Source organism: Chanos chanos, chromosome 8 (genome assembly GCF_902362185.1).
Source record: "Chanos chanos chromosome 8, fChaCha1.1, whole genome shotgun sequence".
Taxonomy (NCBI): domain Eukaryota; kingdom Metazoa; phylum Chordata; class Actinopteri; order Gonorynchiformes; family Chanidae; genus Chanos; species Chanos chanos.
Window position 1 is genome coordinate 45606142 of NC_044502.1, and position 18300 is coordinate 45624441.

The following is an 18300-nucleotide window of genomic DNA, read 5'->3' on the forward strand; positions in this document are numbered from 1 at the left end:
GGGAGGAGCTTCTACTGGGGATCCAATAAAAAAGCTCCTCTTTTTTCATTCAGATAGGAGGCTCCTCCTTTTCATCAACAAGAGCACACGTACTCACCCATCTGCCCACACACATACACATTCACACACACACACACACGCCAACACATGCTCACACACTCACGCTTGTCTCAACAGGATGATCAATAAAGAGTCACATTCTTCAGATCTTCTGAGCAGAAGCTCTGGCAGAAAGGTAAGGAAACACACCGACTGTTTGGTTTTAGCTGTTGGCTGGTAATGGGAAGAATACATATTGCATTGCAGGAAGGCACCTTGACTCTCTGCAGCGTGTATTGCTTTCATCTCAACTTCATCTCAGTATGTCTTGCATTCATGCAAGAAGTGCTAGTCTTTTTCAAAATATGATTATGTGTCGGAGGTTATTTCCTGTTATGATTCTGTTGCTTATTTAAAAAGTTTATTCAAAAGAATTTATTTCACAGGTTATTTAACTCACTTAGTACTTTGTTAAACAAGCAGATCATTTGAAAATGGTGTGGCTGATGAGACAGAGCAGATATCATGTATAATATTATTTAGCATCTGATTTAAAGCGTGAATGGACTCCTCTGTTAGTCACTATTCATTTAAATCCTCAGGAGAGAGATTGTGTGGAAGATGAAAACTGAAACAATGAATGAAACACCACATACCGGCTTTACACCACTGCTCTGTCATGCAGTGGCCACAATATGGTGAAACATATCATTTGTCAAACAGTCGGTTCACATAAAATATCTGATTATGATTCATCTTGAGATGGTAATTATCTGGCGTAGTAATCTTCAGGTGAGAGACACTCATTCTCAAAATTATTTGAGAGACAGATACAGAGAGAGACAGAGAGAGAGAGAGAGAGAGAGAGCTCTGCTCCAAGGGTGATGTAGGATTAATTTGACTAGTGAAAGAGTATGCAAAAAAATACTGTCTCTTGAGAGAGGTGAGTGGTAACAGTCAAACGGTTCTGTTCGGCAGTAAAATATGTAACTATTTTGCATGTTTAGGTGGTGCAAGGCTTATTGCAAATTATTATTAGCAGCTCTCACATTCAAATATATTCTCTGACAATCTTGAAGAGAGTGAAGGGTAGTCACAATACAATGTTAAACAAATAAATAACACGATTTTGTAACAAATTTCAGAATATTTGTCTCAGAATATTTCGAAGCGGTCGAAGATCTCTTTTTGTTTCTTAAGAAATTTCCTACAAGAGTTTTTTTTTTTTAGCTTGATATAACTATTTTTCTTTAGTTTTAATCTGACAGATGTGACACTCAGACACTCAACGTGATGAAAAAGAAGAAGAAAACTCTCCTTGCAAATTCTCCTTGAGTCGTACAGGCCTTTGTCTCTCAGCAAGTGTTTTCTGCTGTCTTCTGATTAACTGTTCAGATGTGGTCAAATCTGTTAAAAAGACTGGTTCTAATTCCAGTGAGTCTACACCTGGCAAGTAATAAACCACAACTACATTAACTATAGCCGTCCAACTGTCTGTTATCTTTGTCCACAGGTAATGACCAAGAAAAGTGCTGCAGCTGTGGCTGCATTCTTTCTCCTGGCCAGCATAGCTGTCATCATCGCCATTGCCGTGGTTCAGAAGCATAAGAGGACCTACGATTCTCCTGGGATGAAGGTAAAGCTATCTGAGTCATCTCCAGGAGCCTGCTTCCAAAAACGGAGTAGGAGTTTACCAAGTCATGGTAAAATAAAAATTGCCAACAGTAGATGTGCCAATTTGTTGAGGAAACACTGAAAAAGGATTTCCTTTGAAGAAACACACCTTTCCAGTTCTCAGGATGAAAACATGTCCCAAGAGTTGGGAAATAACACGTTTTGTTTGCTGGCATACTGAAAAGCAAAGCTGATTAGCACGATCTAAATGCAAAATTTCTAAAATCTAATGCTAGATGAACTCCTTTTGTTTTTGTTTTTTTGTGCGTGTGTGTTTGATTTTGAGCAATGCAGACACGAAACAGGTCACGCCCACCAGCCACCGACTGGACATCAGTCAAAGCCCTCAGAGCAATGACTTGAGTTTAACCATACGTGTGGGAACACGCAGGAGTGTTGTGTGACTCATTGTTCGACTTTTGGAGAGCTTTTTCTCTCTTTCATCATTAACCGTCAGGAGTTTCCTGAATCCAGACATCCCATCCCTTGAGCTATCTCTGTGTGCTGAACGCAAGTGACTTCACGATAAGCACACATCAGCCATGGGAACCTGATCTGTGTAATCGCAATAGTCAATGCTACATGTCTCTTCATGCAGTGCTTAGTCAGTGTTTGGCTAAACCTAACCACAACTAATTTCTGCCTTGTGCATCTGCAACCACTGGGTCTCAGTGCATAACCTTTTAATGAACTGAGGTCTTTCTGTTTGAAAGAGAGAGAGAGAGAAAGCGGTTTTTAAATGTAGCTTTTATTATAAATGTGAGAAAGAGGTGTAATTACCACCTACTGACAGTTGAGTAATATGCTAACTCTGCCTTTTGACCTTTTAGGTGGAGGGGGGGGGGTGTTTCTTTTTTTCTATTCTTCTTGCTCACTGCCATACAGAAACTTTGTGTCTTATCGTATAAAACATGAAAATAAGGTCAGTTGAAAGTTTATCATTTGGAATTAACTTCACAGCTTTTTTGAATAATCTCAAATTTTAGACACAGAGGTCACCATAGCAACGGTACTCAACATTACCCAATTCAGGAGCCACACTGCCAAAAAATATTTTTGCAAGAGATACATTTGTAAAACACCCTTTACCTACAAGAAATCTTTATGCATATAGCTACAAGTAATGTACTATCAAGGAATAAAAATCTACAATGACTACAGTTTATTACTATTACCTGTGTGCTACCCCAAATAAGCACTTTCATTACTGAATGCTTGCCCCTTGCAGTTCAGTGGCCTCCCAATGCTGATCAGATGTCCAGTAGGGAAGTTGGTATTGAATGTCAACTGTTTTGTCTTATGATGCTATTGCGAATAGGATCTTCTGAAGTGTGAAATGACTGTCACAAAGTAGACAAACATACTTTTCTGCACCATTGGAGACATGCACAAAAAAAAAAAAAAAACCCATCCAGTTCCTAGCCCTCTTCGAATGACCTGCACCCCTTATCGAATTTGTCTTTTTTTTTCAGTCACACTTGATCCTCACACTAAGCTAGCTAGTTTCCCCACTGACAGCCTGGCGCATCACAAACAGAGTACGAGACCTGAGATATATTCTGATTGGTTGTTCAGCAGGACGGGGCTGGAGCACATGGCAGATTGGAATGACTTGAAAATGAACGTTGATAACCCGTGTTCTGGGCTCTTCTCTGCAGTATGGCATAGTCCTCGATGCCGGTTCGTCGAGGACAACGGTGTATCTGTACCAGTGGCCGGCAGAGAAAGAAAATGACACTGGAGTGGTTACTGAGACCATGAAGTGCCAGGTTAAAGGTATGGAACAATCATATTGGGTCAGTCCATTTCAGGTGGTGTAGAAGTACTGGCAGGAGGCAGTTTCACTCTAACGCCAGATGAAGAGCCTCGGTTAGAATCATTGGTTAAATTGCAGAGTTAAGGAGGGAGGCAATGGAACCTTGACCACAGTGAGCATGCTGTGTTTGACCTTAACTTGTCAAAAATCTTGTGAAAAATTCGATAGCAAACTACGTGAAAGCATGGTCATGCTGATCTTATAGACAAGAACCGAGAGATGGAGAAATAGCAACATCTAGTGTGCAGAGGACAGAGCTGTAGCCATGTCAAATATTGACACTGACTCACTGACAATTAGTCAAATATTGACACTTGTTCACAGGTCAATATTTGATGTCTTTCTCATGAGACCAGGACTGATGACATAAGATGCATATCTTGAATCCATGAATCATTCACGTTACTATCGTTGCATTTTGCCATAGAAAGATATGCACAAGCCACAGTGATAATTTAGGCAGTGGGCTGAAAATCAGTTCATAACCTTCCAGCACAGGCATGCAAAAAATATGGGATGGTCTTTGCTCAATGGAGAGAAGTTCAGTTAACCTTTTAGACAGACAGAATACGGAATCGAAACCTACACAGGTATCAAATGCTGTTACTGGGCAATGCCAGTGGCGTTTCCTATTAATCAGACAGCTGTGTCAGAGAATGTGTTTAATTCCCATTTGTTATTTTTGGTGCATGACTTAATACACTGTTGGTCCGTGACAGTGTTTTAACAGCCCTTCTCACCTGTAGGTCCTGGTATATCAAGTTTGAAAGAAAGTGAGCAGCAGGAGATCGAGTCCTGGAAAAACATAAAAGCTTGCATGGCCAACGTGACTAAAGCCATCCCTAACGACAAACACAACTCAACTCCCATCTTCCTTGGGGCAACAGCAGGGATGAGGCTCTTAAAGTAAGGCCATTATTTATTCTGATCAATACCAAACCCTGAAAATCAGGTGACACGCAGTGTACAGAACAGATTGTTCCAACACTCTCGTACGTGTTAAACCGCATGTTACCCATTGTTAACAGCAAATGTTTGATTATAGATTAACAAAGGCCTGCAGGAGTGTAAAATTAAACATTTCTATCATATTAGAATTTATTTAGTCGAAGATTTTATCAGTAATATAATGTACTATATGTCAAAGTTTGCGGACAACAAAATGAACAGAGGGAACGGATGTTTGAAAAGGACAGAAGAACACAAAAAATGTAAAAACAAGAAAGGAAATATGACTCCAGTGCTTCCTTCATAACATCACTTTGTTCTAGATGAGTTTTAACTTGACGATTCCATAAGGGCAGTAAATCCTGACTTGCATCTGTGAGGAGACATTGTAGGCTAATGGTTGATGTGATCAATGACCTCCACATGTACAAGATAAGCTTCATTTTGTTAATGTCAGCCTCTGTGGTCCTGATTTAGCAAAGCCACAATAATCTCAACAACATATGATGTCACTAATATGTGGGCTACATTCACAGTCAGTCATGTGGCATCAACTTTCGTCCAAAGTGACCCACAAGAGACAGCTGCTCACAAACGTCATTAAAATGTTCATTTATCAATGAAATGGCATCTGGGTCACCATGACATAACTTGTGTGAGGTTGTGTGTATGAAGAGGCAGGTTTTCACTATGAGTCACACTGTGGAAGGTGGAACCTACAGCCCAAGCGTTTTAGGGGTGTTTTGTGTTTGACTCCTCATATTTACATAGGACAAACTTCAGTGGCATCAAATGTAATAGTGGTAATTGGGCTGATAGTGCCTGATAGTACTATCATTATCATTGTTGTTGTTTTTATTATTAATGTAGCATTTTCTAAACAATGGGGCATGCAATGGTTTAGAGAAAGGTGTCAAAAGTAAACATGCATTTTTTTAAAAAGTACAAAATACAGAAATAATAGTTTGACGTTGTAATAAGATAAAAAAAAAAGAAAGAAAAAAAAAAGAGGGATGAACCTAAAACCTGACAGCAACATAAAATTATGGCACTGTCACAAACCCTGTAAAACAGCTTATGGTCTGGTAATTTCAGTTCATAAATGAGTAATTACTGCTTAATAACGTGGATTTATATCCATACTTTCCAGTGTATGACCATAATGCCATAATCATATACCACCCTAATAATGACCACAAGTAACCACACAAACATAAAGTCCCACCTAAGACGTGACATTTGGCCTGTAGGTTGTAACCCAACACATGTGCTGGTGTTGTTTGTTTTTTCCCGTTTCTCAGGATGCAGGATGAGTCCACGTCAGCTGCCATCCTGTCGGACATACAGAACTACATGCAGTCTTTGCCTTTCGTTTTCCAAAATGCCTCCATCATCTCAGGGCAGGAGGAGGGCCTCTATGGCTGGATCACAGTTAATTACCTCAAGGGAAACCTCAGAGAGGTGAGTGCATGGATTCAAAATTAATGATTTAGTGTGGTATGGAATATAATGGGGAATATAAATCTTTGTCCTACATCATCTCTTTGTTTATTTATATAGCATGTTCTTGTCATTCCTTCAAGTCCATTTTCAGACCGTTTTTTTTTTGTAGCAGTAGTGTCAGCAGAACTGAATTTTTTCTATGGGCTTTTTCAATTTTTACATTTATAATTTTTTTCATTGGTTCATACTCCTCATGTCTAAAGACCAAGTGTTTCAACACAGACTGGAATCTGGAATTGGAGTTCTGTTCCCTTTTATTTGAACATTCACAAAATCGGTCTCACCTGACATTCTTCTTCATCTTCTTCAATGCTTTCGAAAAAACTTTCAGAAAACGTTCTTTGTCCTGCTTTCCAGAAAAATCTATGGAACGCGTTGGTCCGGCCTCAGGGAGTAGAAACGGTGGGGTCCTTGGACTTGGGTGGGGCGTCCACTCAGATTGCCTTCTCAGTACCGGACAATCTTCAAGGAGAGGACTTTATCAAAGTAAAACTTTATGGCTACGAGTACAATGTGTACACCCACAGCTTCCTGTGTTATGGGAAGAATGAAGCGGAGAAGAGAGTTCTGGCTTCACTTGTGAAGGTGCTGTGTCAAGGTTCCTCAGTTCCTTAAGCTTCCTTTAGTAACAGAACATCCCCCCCCCCGCACTGATGAGGCTGCAGAATTCTTAGATTTTAAATGCAGAGGTATGAGAACACTGTGAGCTGTGTCCAGCTGTGATGACACCTCATCAATGGCACAGCCAGAGGGCTCTTAGCACTGCATTATGGCATTACTGTATCGATTCTGCCATCTAGCTTATTTTGCTGCTTGTGTACTAATTGCTTGTCTAGATCCGGAGACAACTGTTTTTTTTTTTTAATGGGTATCAGAGTGAAAATCTTGTGCATGGATTCTCAAGAAAAAAAAAAAACAGCCATTAACGGTTGTAAAAAGCCCACGTAAACTTGTGGGTTTTGACTTGCATTTTCAAAAACGTCAGACATCCTTGTTTTCCCCCATGACTTCCAAGACAATCATTTGTTGGGGATGTTGGGGAGGGATGATGCTAATGGGGGTTGGTGGGGGGTGGTGGGGGGTGGTGGGGGGTGGGGGGTTAGGGTAAGAGCTGAGCTGCTGTGTTTTGTGGGTGGGGAATAGCCCCCAGACGTCAGAGCCTCTGGGTCAGACTTAATTAGGAGAATCTGATCCCTCAGTAAAGAACCAGGTACGGCGTGTGGGCACACAACAGTGAAGCCGTGTCTTTCTTTATCCAGAAATACTGAAAAGCACAGTATTTAGCCAAAAACAAGTTTGCTTGTATATCAGTCAGTTCCTGCCGCTGCTCACTCCCTGTGCAATGCCAACATCACAAACCGAATCACTCAGTCTGATCTTCACTGCAACACTGCAAATTGAAATTAATATTAGAGATAGAGAATGTGATAGAGGATGAAATTAGTATTATTAGTGTGTTTGGTGTAAACATGTGTTTCTGTGTGTCTCAGGAGGATGAAAAAGTGTTAGAAATGCCAGTGAAAAAAATCATTACAAACATTGCAAGAGGAATGTTAATGAAACGGTGTGCACTTGCAGATTCAAACCCTGTTTGTTTCTTCTGGGTATGGTGGGCCATTTCGACTCACTGAATTGTCTCTTTTTCAGAGCTCCGCTGACTTGGATCAGGTGCAGCACCCTTGCTACCCATCTGGCTTCAACATCACCATGACTACTCACTCCATCTTTGACAGCGTGTGCACCCAGAAGCCGGATAAGGTTGATCCAAACAGAGACATTACCTTTTTTGGGAGAAGTGACCCTGCACAGTGTGGAATTCTCGTCAGAAGCATCTTTGACCTCTCGTCCTGTCGAGGAGCTGCAAACTGTTCCTTGGAAGGAGTTTACCAACCCCCTGTCACTGGAAAATTCATGGTATGTGTCCTATTCAGTGGTGATGGCACAAAACTGTCTAATTCCTCCTGCCTTAACAGTCAGTGCCAATCAATATTACACTCTCAAAAAACTCTAAACCGTTTATAATCTCAACACTATTTATTCGGAGTAAGTGAGATTTATTGGGTATCCTGTGGGTGTGATCCTAGGTCAAAGAAATACTTTAAGAATTTGAATGACTTTGGCTTCGTGCCATTTCTCCTTCTATTAAAGTTACCCTGGGTCTTTCTATCAAAGTGACCCTAGGTCTCTCTATTAAAGTGACTGAAATTCTGTCAGGAATGAGTGTGTTGAAGCAACAGCGGAGAAACATCACCAGTGACTTTCTCAAAACTGCCATTTGTCCTGTTCAATAAGAGAGAGCAAGGTCACAGTGCTGGGAAGCACTGAAGAAAAAACAGGACACAGCCAAAACGTTCAAATAAATTCAAATCCTTATTTGCCCTCAGTTTTAATGTCTGATGGCACTGCCGCTTTTTGTGAATCCTTTCTCCAGCACCTTCAATCTTATCGAAACACATAAGTAAATTCATTTTTCTTGACTATGTTAAAACAATATTAAAGCCTTGTGTTCTGTCTTGCTGATGTAGCTGTATGGCTGAACCAGCAGTTCTGGGTTTGGTGAAACCACCGATGTGTACTTTGGGAGTACAGGGTGAAGTTTTGAGCCAAACCGTTTGAAACATTTTAAAAATTCATTACATAAAGAAGCTGTGACCTTGGCCTGACAGGTTAAATGTGATCTGTCATTTCTCTGTGCGACTGAGTTTAATCACTCATTTGTGACTGCCAGAAACAAAATGAAATCCCTATTACTGAGTTTTCACTCCTTGATTCCAAATATGGTGATGGCAGTTCTTGTTTCCCACAGTGGTCTCAAACCCAAGTATCTGTAAAATGATGTCGTGAGACTGTCCCTATGTAAAAAGTGCTGTATAAATGAAACTGAATTGAATTTGATTTAACCCGAATCAAACTGAATTGAATTCAACTTGACCAAACAGGCAAAATAACAGCAGCAGCAGCAGCAGCAGTAGCAACAACAACAACAACAACAACAACAACAACAACAACAACAACAATTCCTGTTACTCTAGTCCAGTACCTATTTGTTTGTATATGTTTGACCTGCAAAAGTATTCAGGCCACATATTGAGTTTTAACACTTTGACTCAGTGGTTTGGATCAATGTAAATATGGTAGATTTGGGGGTATATGTTTTTTAAAAACTTTGTTCTTTCTTTTTTTGGAGGGGGGGGGGGGGGGGGTAAGTCTTTTAAAAACTTTTCACTGCACAGAACTTTTGCAAGCTGAAATTGTTCATGTAAACCCATACCCTGCCATGTTATCACCTAGCCCAATTGGTTTAAATGACTTTTTGCTGTGTGCAGGGTTATGCAGGGTTCTACTATACTGCCTGGGCTTTGAATTTAAAGGGCTCCAACACCTTGGAGAAGTACAACTCGACCATGTGGAAATTCTGCTCCATGAACTGGACATCTGTGAGTGGGGCTTCACATACCACAGCGCACACACAGACACGTGAACTAAGTGCATCTCCATCTGAGACAAATTACATGAAAGCTTTTTCTTTTCTTGTTATTATTATTATTATTATTGCATTTGGGAGTCCGACCGGAAAGCCGGGCCCGTGTGGTTGACTTCCCCGCCACAGCTGCCGTGGCTCTGTCTGCTGAGTCTCACTTAAGAGAGTGGGGGAGACAGTGATGGGCTTGGAAGCCTGTATTGATCACTGTGATGTTTACATGGCTCAGAGTAAGAGCTGCATTAGTCATGGACCATCGTCACAGAGACCCTGTCATCTGTGCATGACGTTTTTTTTTTCTTTTCTTTCAAACTTCATGCTAATGCTTTTTAATGGTTTAAAAGCCAATTACACAAATGGGGGAAAATCATTATAAATCAAGAAATAGCATTGGATAAACAGTGTATAGAGTGTTCTGGTATTTTCTTAAACTGTCAGACGTAACATCCAGTCATGAGTTTTAACATCCAGTCTATGAGTTTAAACAAGCTTTTACCTCAGATGTGTTTTGTATCATTGTACACAGTGATTAAGTAAATCAAAAATGCATCTCTTTTGTGTTTCTGACTTTAGCTGAAGCAGAACTACAATATCACAGAGAAACATCTGAAGTCATACTGCTATTCAGCAAACTATGTCCACACTATCCTGTCAGAAGGCTACAAGTTCAACGCTGACAACTGGGAGAGCCTTAATTTTCAGAGAGAGGTAATGTCAGAGACAAAATTCAGAATATCATGTAGAAAAAGGGTGCTTCAGTTTCAACAATCAAATAAATAAACAAGTAGTTTATTTACAATAATTGTTCAATATAATTACTTATTATTGATAAATAAATAAACATAAATATGAATATTTGTGCTATGAACTGAGAATCATACAGGCAAAGTTATTTTCCACTCTACGGGCACAACTCAGTTTTACCTTATAACTGCTAGAAATCAACCATATGTTGAGATGGGACAAACATGCATGATTTTGATGCTGATATCACATTCAACATTTGAAAAAAGCGCATTGGCTCAGTGAAAGTCCGTGAAAGTCAGCATTTTACAGAGGGTAGAGTCTACTGTGTAAACTGAAAAAAAACCCTCACACACTTTGGGATTTCAACATGAGTGTGCAGAGCAGAGACACTGGGACTTGTGGAGCCAAATGAAAGTGAATAAGTAAAAAAAAGTCAAATCAACTGAACATTTATTGAATATGCTTCCAGAGAATGCCACAACTACATGTTGATTTCATCGCTACGTCTTGGAACTGTATTGTAATCCAAACTGCATTCACTCATAATGAGGATAAGTATTGGAGATGTTAGCAAGTCAGCCCATGTTCTGTACTGCCACCTGTCTTTCATAAATGTGTGCCACATGCCTCTGTGTGTGTGTGTGTGTGTGTTTTCCAGGTGAGTAACACTAGTATAGCTTGGAGTCTTGGATACATGTTGAACCTGTCCAACATGATCCCCGCCGAAGCCAAGCTTTTGCGTCTGCCGATCGAGAACTCCGTCTTCATAGGTCTCCTCTTCCTGTTCTCCGCGCTGATCATCATCAGCGTCATGTACCTCATCATCGTCGCAGTGCGTGTCTGTTTCTGATGTCTGTCATCGCAGAAACGCTCAGAGTTTCCACCCCTTCTGTCTGTCTGTCTGTCTCTCTCTCCCTCTCTCTCTCTCTCTCTCTCTCTTACTGCCTGTGGGTGAGTTATTAGTGCGAGTTAGCGCCACGCCAAAAGTCCCTATCACGACTGAGAGAGGGCCCAGCGTTGAAACAAACTTTGATGAAGAGATTTTGATTTTTTGGTTGTTGTTCTTTTGGCAGGAGGCAGGAGAGGGGCTAGGATACAGAACCTCAGTACAGGTGATTAAAGACCAACTGTGCACTGAGTGCCTTATTTCTTTTTTTTTTGTTGTTTTTTTTTCCCTTGTCGGTCAAACAGATCTCAGAGATTTTATTACCTTAGCATTAGCTTGGAGAGGTTAGATAAAACATACGTACAATAAGTCATATGGATGCTGCTGTCCATTGTCACTGCACAATAACTGACAATTTCTTTCACGATTTCAAATTTGAAAAACAAAAAAAAAATGGCAGCTTTCTGTTCTTTTTATAACGAATGCCAAACCCAGTTGCATTATGGAGTATGTAGTTTATATATATATATTTGTGTGTGTGTGTGTGTATGCATGACAAGCCATAGAGTATCTGTTTGCCTGCCATACATTAGTTTGGATGAAATGTATTCTCAAAGTGAATGAAAGAGAGCCGCAGCTAAAACAAAAATGATAGCCATAAAATTAGAATGCAAAGATGTAACTGCATGATGCATGGCTGAACACACACACACACACACACACACACACACACACACATACACACACACACACACAAGTGGGTTTGAGATGTCTAGTTTGGTCACAATCAGCCAACATAAGGTACATTTCACAGCAGTTTTGAGCAGTTCCTGAACCATCTGAGTAAGCAGTAGAGTTCTGTATAGTGAACATGGTCAGATGATCAGGAATTTTCTAAAATCCTCCCGACAGTATTTGATCTCCAACAGCCTCAGAGCTACTACCGTGTGTTTATTGTTTTAATGAGTATAGCAGTAGGTCAGGGGGTCAGGTCAAAAGGTCAGGTCAATAGGTGGTTGTTTCAGGTTCGACTCAGGCTCTGGACAGCTCTCCCTGGCCTGTGGATGGGAAATGCGGGTAAGCAGAAAGACACTGTCCAACCTGGAACACAGAGTGACAAAAGGTGGTTAACATGACCCGCAGTTCCTCCCACATTTCAGCATGGGACTTTATTTTTCAATTAACATGACTGATGAGGGAAGAGCATGTAACCAGGAGCCAAAGACTTCTGTTCTGTCAAAAAAAGAAAAGAATAAAAAAAAAAAACAAGGGAGAGATTTCTCTTCATACCCTCTGATAGTAAACTGATTTTTTTTTAATTTTTTCATTTGTAAAATAAGTGTAAAGCAAAACAAAATAAAAAATAAAATAATCACCTCTAGGTTCGCTCTGGTTTTTTGTAGCATGTCATATATCTGAAACACTAAAATGCACACACACACACACACACACACACACGCAAACAGACAAACAAACAAACAAATATGTTTTCCAAAACTCATTTCAAAATTAAACAGATTAACTCCAGAAAGCATCTGTGGCATTCTTTGAATATGCAGAATTTTTTAGCCACTCTTGGAAGACTCGTGAGACCACTGACTATTTGGGATTTGGCTGTGTTTGGTACAAGCTGTTTGCAGTTATTTTTTGACAACAATAAAACTAATAATAATAATTTTGCAATAATGACAGTTATCGGATTTAGCTCACATTTATCCTTGACCTCTCCTAAGCCGTCCTGTTGGCCACGGGGCTTGGGTGGCATCAGGGTTTTGTCGGTGTCAGACTTTGTCTTGGGCACTGCACTTCCTTTTCTGCAGAGCCATGTCTGAACGAGAAGCAGTGAAAAGATTCAACACGTTTTGCAAAGACTCACACCGTATTAACCCTAAGCTCATCTGTAACAAATATTTGTGAGTGTGGAGATGGAGGGGGTGAGTTGATTCAAAGCTCAAAATACAAAATGTTAAAAATGTGAAGTACACAATCATGAAGTTTTTTTTTTTTTTTTGATGGTTCGTAGATTATGGTTCCATCCTTACAGTAAGCACCACCAGGACTGAGGGGCCAGAGAAGTACCCTCTCATGACACCTGCTGAACATCGAGTGTAGGCTAATGACCTCTGAGATGTGACTGGTGTTTTAACCAATACATTAACTGCATAATAATCATAAATACAGCATGTTGTTAATCTTTTGTGTCTCTTATTTGACGTTGCTGTTCAGCAGAGATCACAGATCAGTTAGAACTCCTTGATAACTCACCTAGCCGGGACATCTACTGACATCTTGTGGATAGTATTGGAATTGCAGACTGAACTCAGGAATTCAGTTGACCTTATTTTTAAAGTGATCATCTGCTGCTAAAGTATCCAAGGGTTTCAGTGTTCGAATCTTAAATTAACACCCTTACCTTTTCATTCTCCGTGGACCTCCCTGTCTCTCCCACTGTCACGGATTCTACATGATCAAAAAACAACAAACATTACGTAAAAAAGACACAGCACGGACAAACATGTCACATGCATAAATTTCATTACACTTAAGATGTGCGGTGTCCCAGCTTACGTTGATCCGTAATATCCCCGCGGATATTTAACCGGCAGCATTGGCTCTGGTTTTTCAGTGGCTTGCTCCTGTGTTTTGCATTCCTGTGAAGGTCCTCCAGAGAAAATGACATGAATAATTACAAGGAGATGTATATGAGAAACAGAGAGAGAGAGAGAAAGAGAGAGAGAGAGAAAGAGAGAGATTCGACACTTTTCACTGTAGAAAATAAAACGACCCTTGGCAACCAGTGATAACTGATTAATCAAACACTTCTTAGCAGACAGCTGTTCCATCATTTTTAGACCATGAAACGCAAGGGCATCATTTTATGGTACTTAAACAGCTTTTAAGTTGAGCCATGAAGGAAAAAGAGCTGGAAGTCAGTCAGGAGGAATCTCTGAGGCTCAGAGGATTAGAAGTCTAAAACTTCACTGAAAGGAACCACTGAGGGACATCAGTCTCTTTCATGTGAAACATAAAACAAGGTTCTTTTTTTTTTTTTTTTTTTTTTACCTTCAACTCGTTTTGACAAAGTGAGTTTGTTTCATCCGTGAAACGTATCTTGGTCCCATGCTTCTCCTTGACTGACCCAACAACACGTTCAGCCATACGACCGATCCGAACGTGAGGGTCAGAAGCTGAAGATGCCCGACGGATCGTTTTGGTCGGGTCTTTGGGCTTTGTGACAGTGAGATCCTCTCTACGCAGACGTATCCGATTTTTGTTGCCGCAGTGCAGGTCCTCTTCGATAAGAACCGTGGCGCTCTCTGACCAACGAGCACTCTCGTCACTCCAGCCCTGGACCTGAACGGTTTTATCACTCGGATCGGTGTTGGTTCCCACGTGGCTCTTAACGCAGGCACTGTTAGGGAGGAGAGACGTGACATGCCTTCCTCCGGTCAGTCTGGCCTTTACCCGTTCCTCATTCTCATCCGTGTCTAGTTTATGGGGCAGAAACAGTGCCATTGTGCTTCTCTGAGATTGGTCCATTCCTCCGGAAGTCCTCATTGTCTCACAAATGTTTGTGCACAAAGGACTTGACTCCCTGATTACGCTGGCAAAGCCCTTTTCCCCATCACTTTTACCAAGGCTGCAGCTTTTGCGTTCGGCAGTGAGGGGAGAGGTGGAGTAGGTGCCTCCTGCTGTTGTATCTGTGAAATATGGAGGCTCTTTTCTTATCTGTGTCTGATCAGTGTCTGCCCTTTCTGAAACGACAGGCACACTGTGATATAACAATGAATCCTCTCAACATCCTTGAAGCGTAAGACATAAATACATCATACTTTTTTTTTTTTTGACCCTTTCAATTTACCTGTCATACGATCTTTGGCTGAATAGTTAAAGTCATTCCTAGGATGAATGTCTGACTTGAGAAAGGAGCCTATTCTCTTTGGTTCCTTTTCCTGACCTTTATTTGCCCTGTCCTTTGGGGCGCGGACAATACCTGACTGCTCTTTCAGAAAGATTACCCCAGATGATAACCGAGTTTCATCCAACATAGTAGCAGTCCTGGCTCTGACTTGTTCTTCCGTTGGTTCCTCTGTGTTTGACTTTTCAGAGAGGGGAGGATTTGACCTGCTGTGCAATAGTTTAAGGCAATTCAAATCATTCTGTTATCTAGCAGGACCTCACACGTTCTTAAATATTTTTATGTCTACAAAAAAATAAATAAATAAAATCATGAGGTTGAGTGGTGAATAGCTTCACAAGCAGCAGACTACCTGCTGATGTTTTTGTTCATGTCCAGACAGTAGTTTTTGTCATTCAAAACGTTTCTCTCCTTCTTCTCAGGGGGGGTTGGAGCTTCACTGATGTGTTTTCTGAGTTTGTCTGTGAATATTCCAAAACACAGTCATTCAAAAATGAACATGAACCTATTTGGTTTTTTCAGCATCATATTCCTCATATCATGCTTCTACCGTATTCTTGTTTCATATGCTGCAGCAGTTGTGGACGTTTCTGTGACTTGTTTAACTTGGTTGTCTCCTTCAAGCACTGTACCAGATTGTGTGCCCTGTTAATGTGGTCAGGGTTAAGTTCTACAAAGAAATCACAAAGGTGTTATATAGGCATCAAGCTGAAAACCTGACACAGACATTAAACATCATTATAACCCATTACCTGAATTTTCAGGTGCATTTGTTGTCATTGATGCAGATGAATCACCAGTGAGGATACTTGTCTCCTCTGGTTCTTTGGAAGTTTGACGCCTGTCCTCCAGAGCTTTCTGAAGCATTTCAATCACGTTGTTCTGTAAAGCCACAGTGCAGTTGGCCTCTGACAGCCGCTGCTTCATAATCTCGTTCACCTGTCTCTGGTTGTCTAGAGCCTCCGTCAGCTCTAAGACCGCCAAACTTTTGTCCTGAAGGACTCCTTGAAGGTCATGCACGTGTTTCAACAAATCTATCTGGATTGTCTGGTACTCCAGGGCTTGAGCGAGTTCATTTGTATTAGTGGGATGTTTGGGTGAAGATAAGCAGGCAAGGGCTTGCTGAAGCCTCTGCAGCTCTCTGTGAAATCGATCAGAGTAGTCTTTCGTTCCGCTGGCACCTCTTTTCACAGAGTTTATGTTGGCAAGAATGGCCAGCGTCTGCACTGTTCCTCTCAGACCCTCCTCGAGTTGTTTACTGAACTGATCCTTCTTTGCAATTCTTAGCTTGAGCTGTTCAATGACACGTTTTAAATGACAGACTTCGGTCTTAAGTTTTTCTGTTTCCTCATGGTCCTGAATGGTTGGTGGAACCTCCTTGTTTGCTTTTGGTCCATTGTGAAGATCATTCCCTGGTCTGAGATTGGCTGTATGACTGTCTCCCTGAGAACAGCGTTTCTGCGGAAACCATGGCTGTTCTTTGAGAAGGCTCAGACAGGAATCACACAGCATCGTCGTCAGTGAACTGAAGTTCTGACGCGCTGATTGCATGCACACAGCGTCCGGAGTTTGACTTGACTCATGATCTGATGTTGCACTGTCACCTGCGTTTTTCAGGCCAATTAACATTTTGCTGAGATCTTCAACTCTGTTTAAAGTCCGGTGAAATCCGTCCCACTCCTTTGCCATTTCTTCAGAGCGCTCCTGCTCTTTTTCCCTGATCTCGTCATCAGATACCAGCGCAGCTAGACAAGTCAGTGATGTTTATATAGTTCAAGAAAAGGGAAAAAAAAACATTATGAAAGATTAGGGGGAAATTTGTAGTTATTAGATACATTGTGAGTGTGTAGTAATATCTCTCAGACCCATATGAATGACCAACCAAGCAACTCATCAGGCTGAATCTCTGACTCTGATTGGATGTCTGACTGCTGAGGAGTGGTGGTATCGACTGATGTCATTGTTGTATAAGTCGTCTGCTCCCTTTCATTCAAACTCTAAACATCCAAGAGACAGATATACACAGTAGCCTGCATGAGATTCTGGTAATGGGCATTTCTACGAGAATGTGAACGTCTGAAATTTGATCAACTTTTAGCAAACGCATAAAGGAAGACTTCATAAACTGCGAGGTGATAGTGTATTTGAAGGTTAATAACTTCATGTTGAAGTACGCTATGAGGATAACAGTGATACCAGTTTGTAGCAAACGCGTTAAGACTTCGACTTTAAAGCTTTTATGACTTTTGTAAAATGAGCCAATACGGAGAAATTACAACCGTTCCTGTTCTCCCCCTAAAATACAAACTCTCGCATATTTAACAATCTTAGCAGGGCTCATTAAATGGCATATTATTAGCCTACGGTGTTAGGACAGAAAATACTACCTCTGCTACTGCTGCTACTACAACTACTATAAATGAATGAATGAATGAATGAATAAATAAATGTTCAATGTTACCCGCTTATTTTTTGGCCATTAAAATAAAAGTGCGAAATCTCCAAACTGCCTTAAAATAATACGACTACAAGTTATGGACGGTATTAGAAGATCACTTACTTGTCTCTTTCATATTGTTCCTAATAAATTGGAAGACATAGGCCTGTATTTCAGCTTGCAAATGTTTTGTGTTTTCAATAACCATTAAGAGAACTTGAATAAACTTTTTTATTTTCTATGACGTCATGCAGAACACATTTTCACTGTGATGTCCACGAGCCGCACAGGGTTTGACTCCCGGACATCGGAAGAATGAGGCGTCATTCAAATACGTAGGCTATCGCCCACATTGGATCGTTCAGGTAGTTAATCGGTATCTTTATTTTGATCTTGATGAAGAGTTTATTGTCACCGTGGACAGATATTCGGTAGAGGGCGACAGTCACAGCATTTTTGTTCTCAGAGGATGGGGCAGAAACAGACATTTACGTTTACTAAAATGAGCCAGCCATGTGCAAGGGAGCAACTTTTCCGTCTTGGTAGTTGAACTTGGAATATTCTTTTTTTTTTTCTGGCAATAATATTTTGTAAATAGGTGTTATCACTGCGGCTATTCAGTTTGCGTTTATCATTCAAAACTAAAAATTAAAACAAAACAAAACAAAACAACAAAACAAAATAAGCCCGGTTATTACAAATTACATGATGTTACCATTCGATTCTCTCTCTCTCTCTCTCTCTCTCTCACACACACATACACACACACACACACACCTGCTCAAACTAATCTAGGGCTTGAAAGTTAACTGATGAGTTGAATTAGGTGCCTTAGAGTGGGGTAAGACAT

At 40.7% G+C, this 18300-nt stretch overlaps 1 protein-coding gene across 1 annotated transcript; it reads left to right on the forward strand.

Moving 5' to 3' along the window:
• The first annotated feature begins 178 nt into the window (after positions 1-178).
• On the forward strand, positions 179-11058 carry entpd3 (ectonucleoside triphosphate diphosphohydrolase 3). The gene is made up of 10 exons (XM_030782755.1): positions 179-235; positions 1553-1675; positions 3372-3489; positions 4276-4435; positions 5779-5938; positions 6338-6565; positions 7628-7894; positions 9307-9417; positions 10035-10169; positions 10867-11058. The coding sequence occupies exons 1-10, from the start codon at positions 179-181 to the stop codon at positions 11056-11058; spliced, it is 1551 nt and encodes a 516-aa protein (XP_030638615.1).
• The last annotated feature ends 7242 nt before the right edge of the window (positions 11059-18300 follow it).

Bases quoted from the DNA above. Each gene is read 5' to 3' on its own strand.
- entpd3 (XM_030782755.1), top strand. From the start codon at position 179: ATGATCAATAAAGAGTCACATTCTTCAGATCTTCTGAGCAGAAGCTCT. The intron at 236-1,552 runs GTAAGGAAACAC...CTTTGTCCACAG, and splicing joins GCAGAAGCTCTGGCAGAAAG to GTAATGACCAAGAAAAGTGC. The intron at 7,895-9,306 runs GTATGTGTCCTA...TGCTGTGTGCAG, and splicing joins CTGTCACTGGAAAATTCATG to GGTTATGCAGGGTTCTACTA.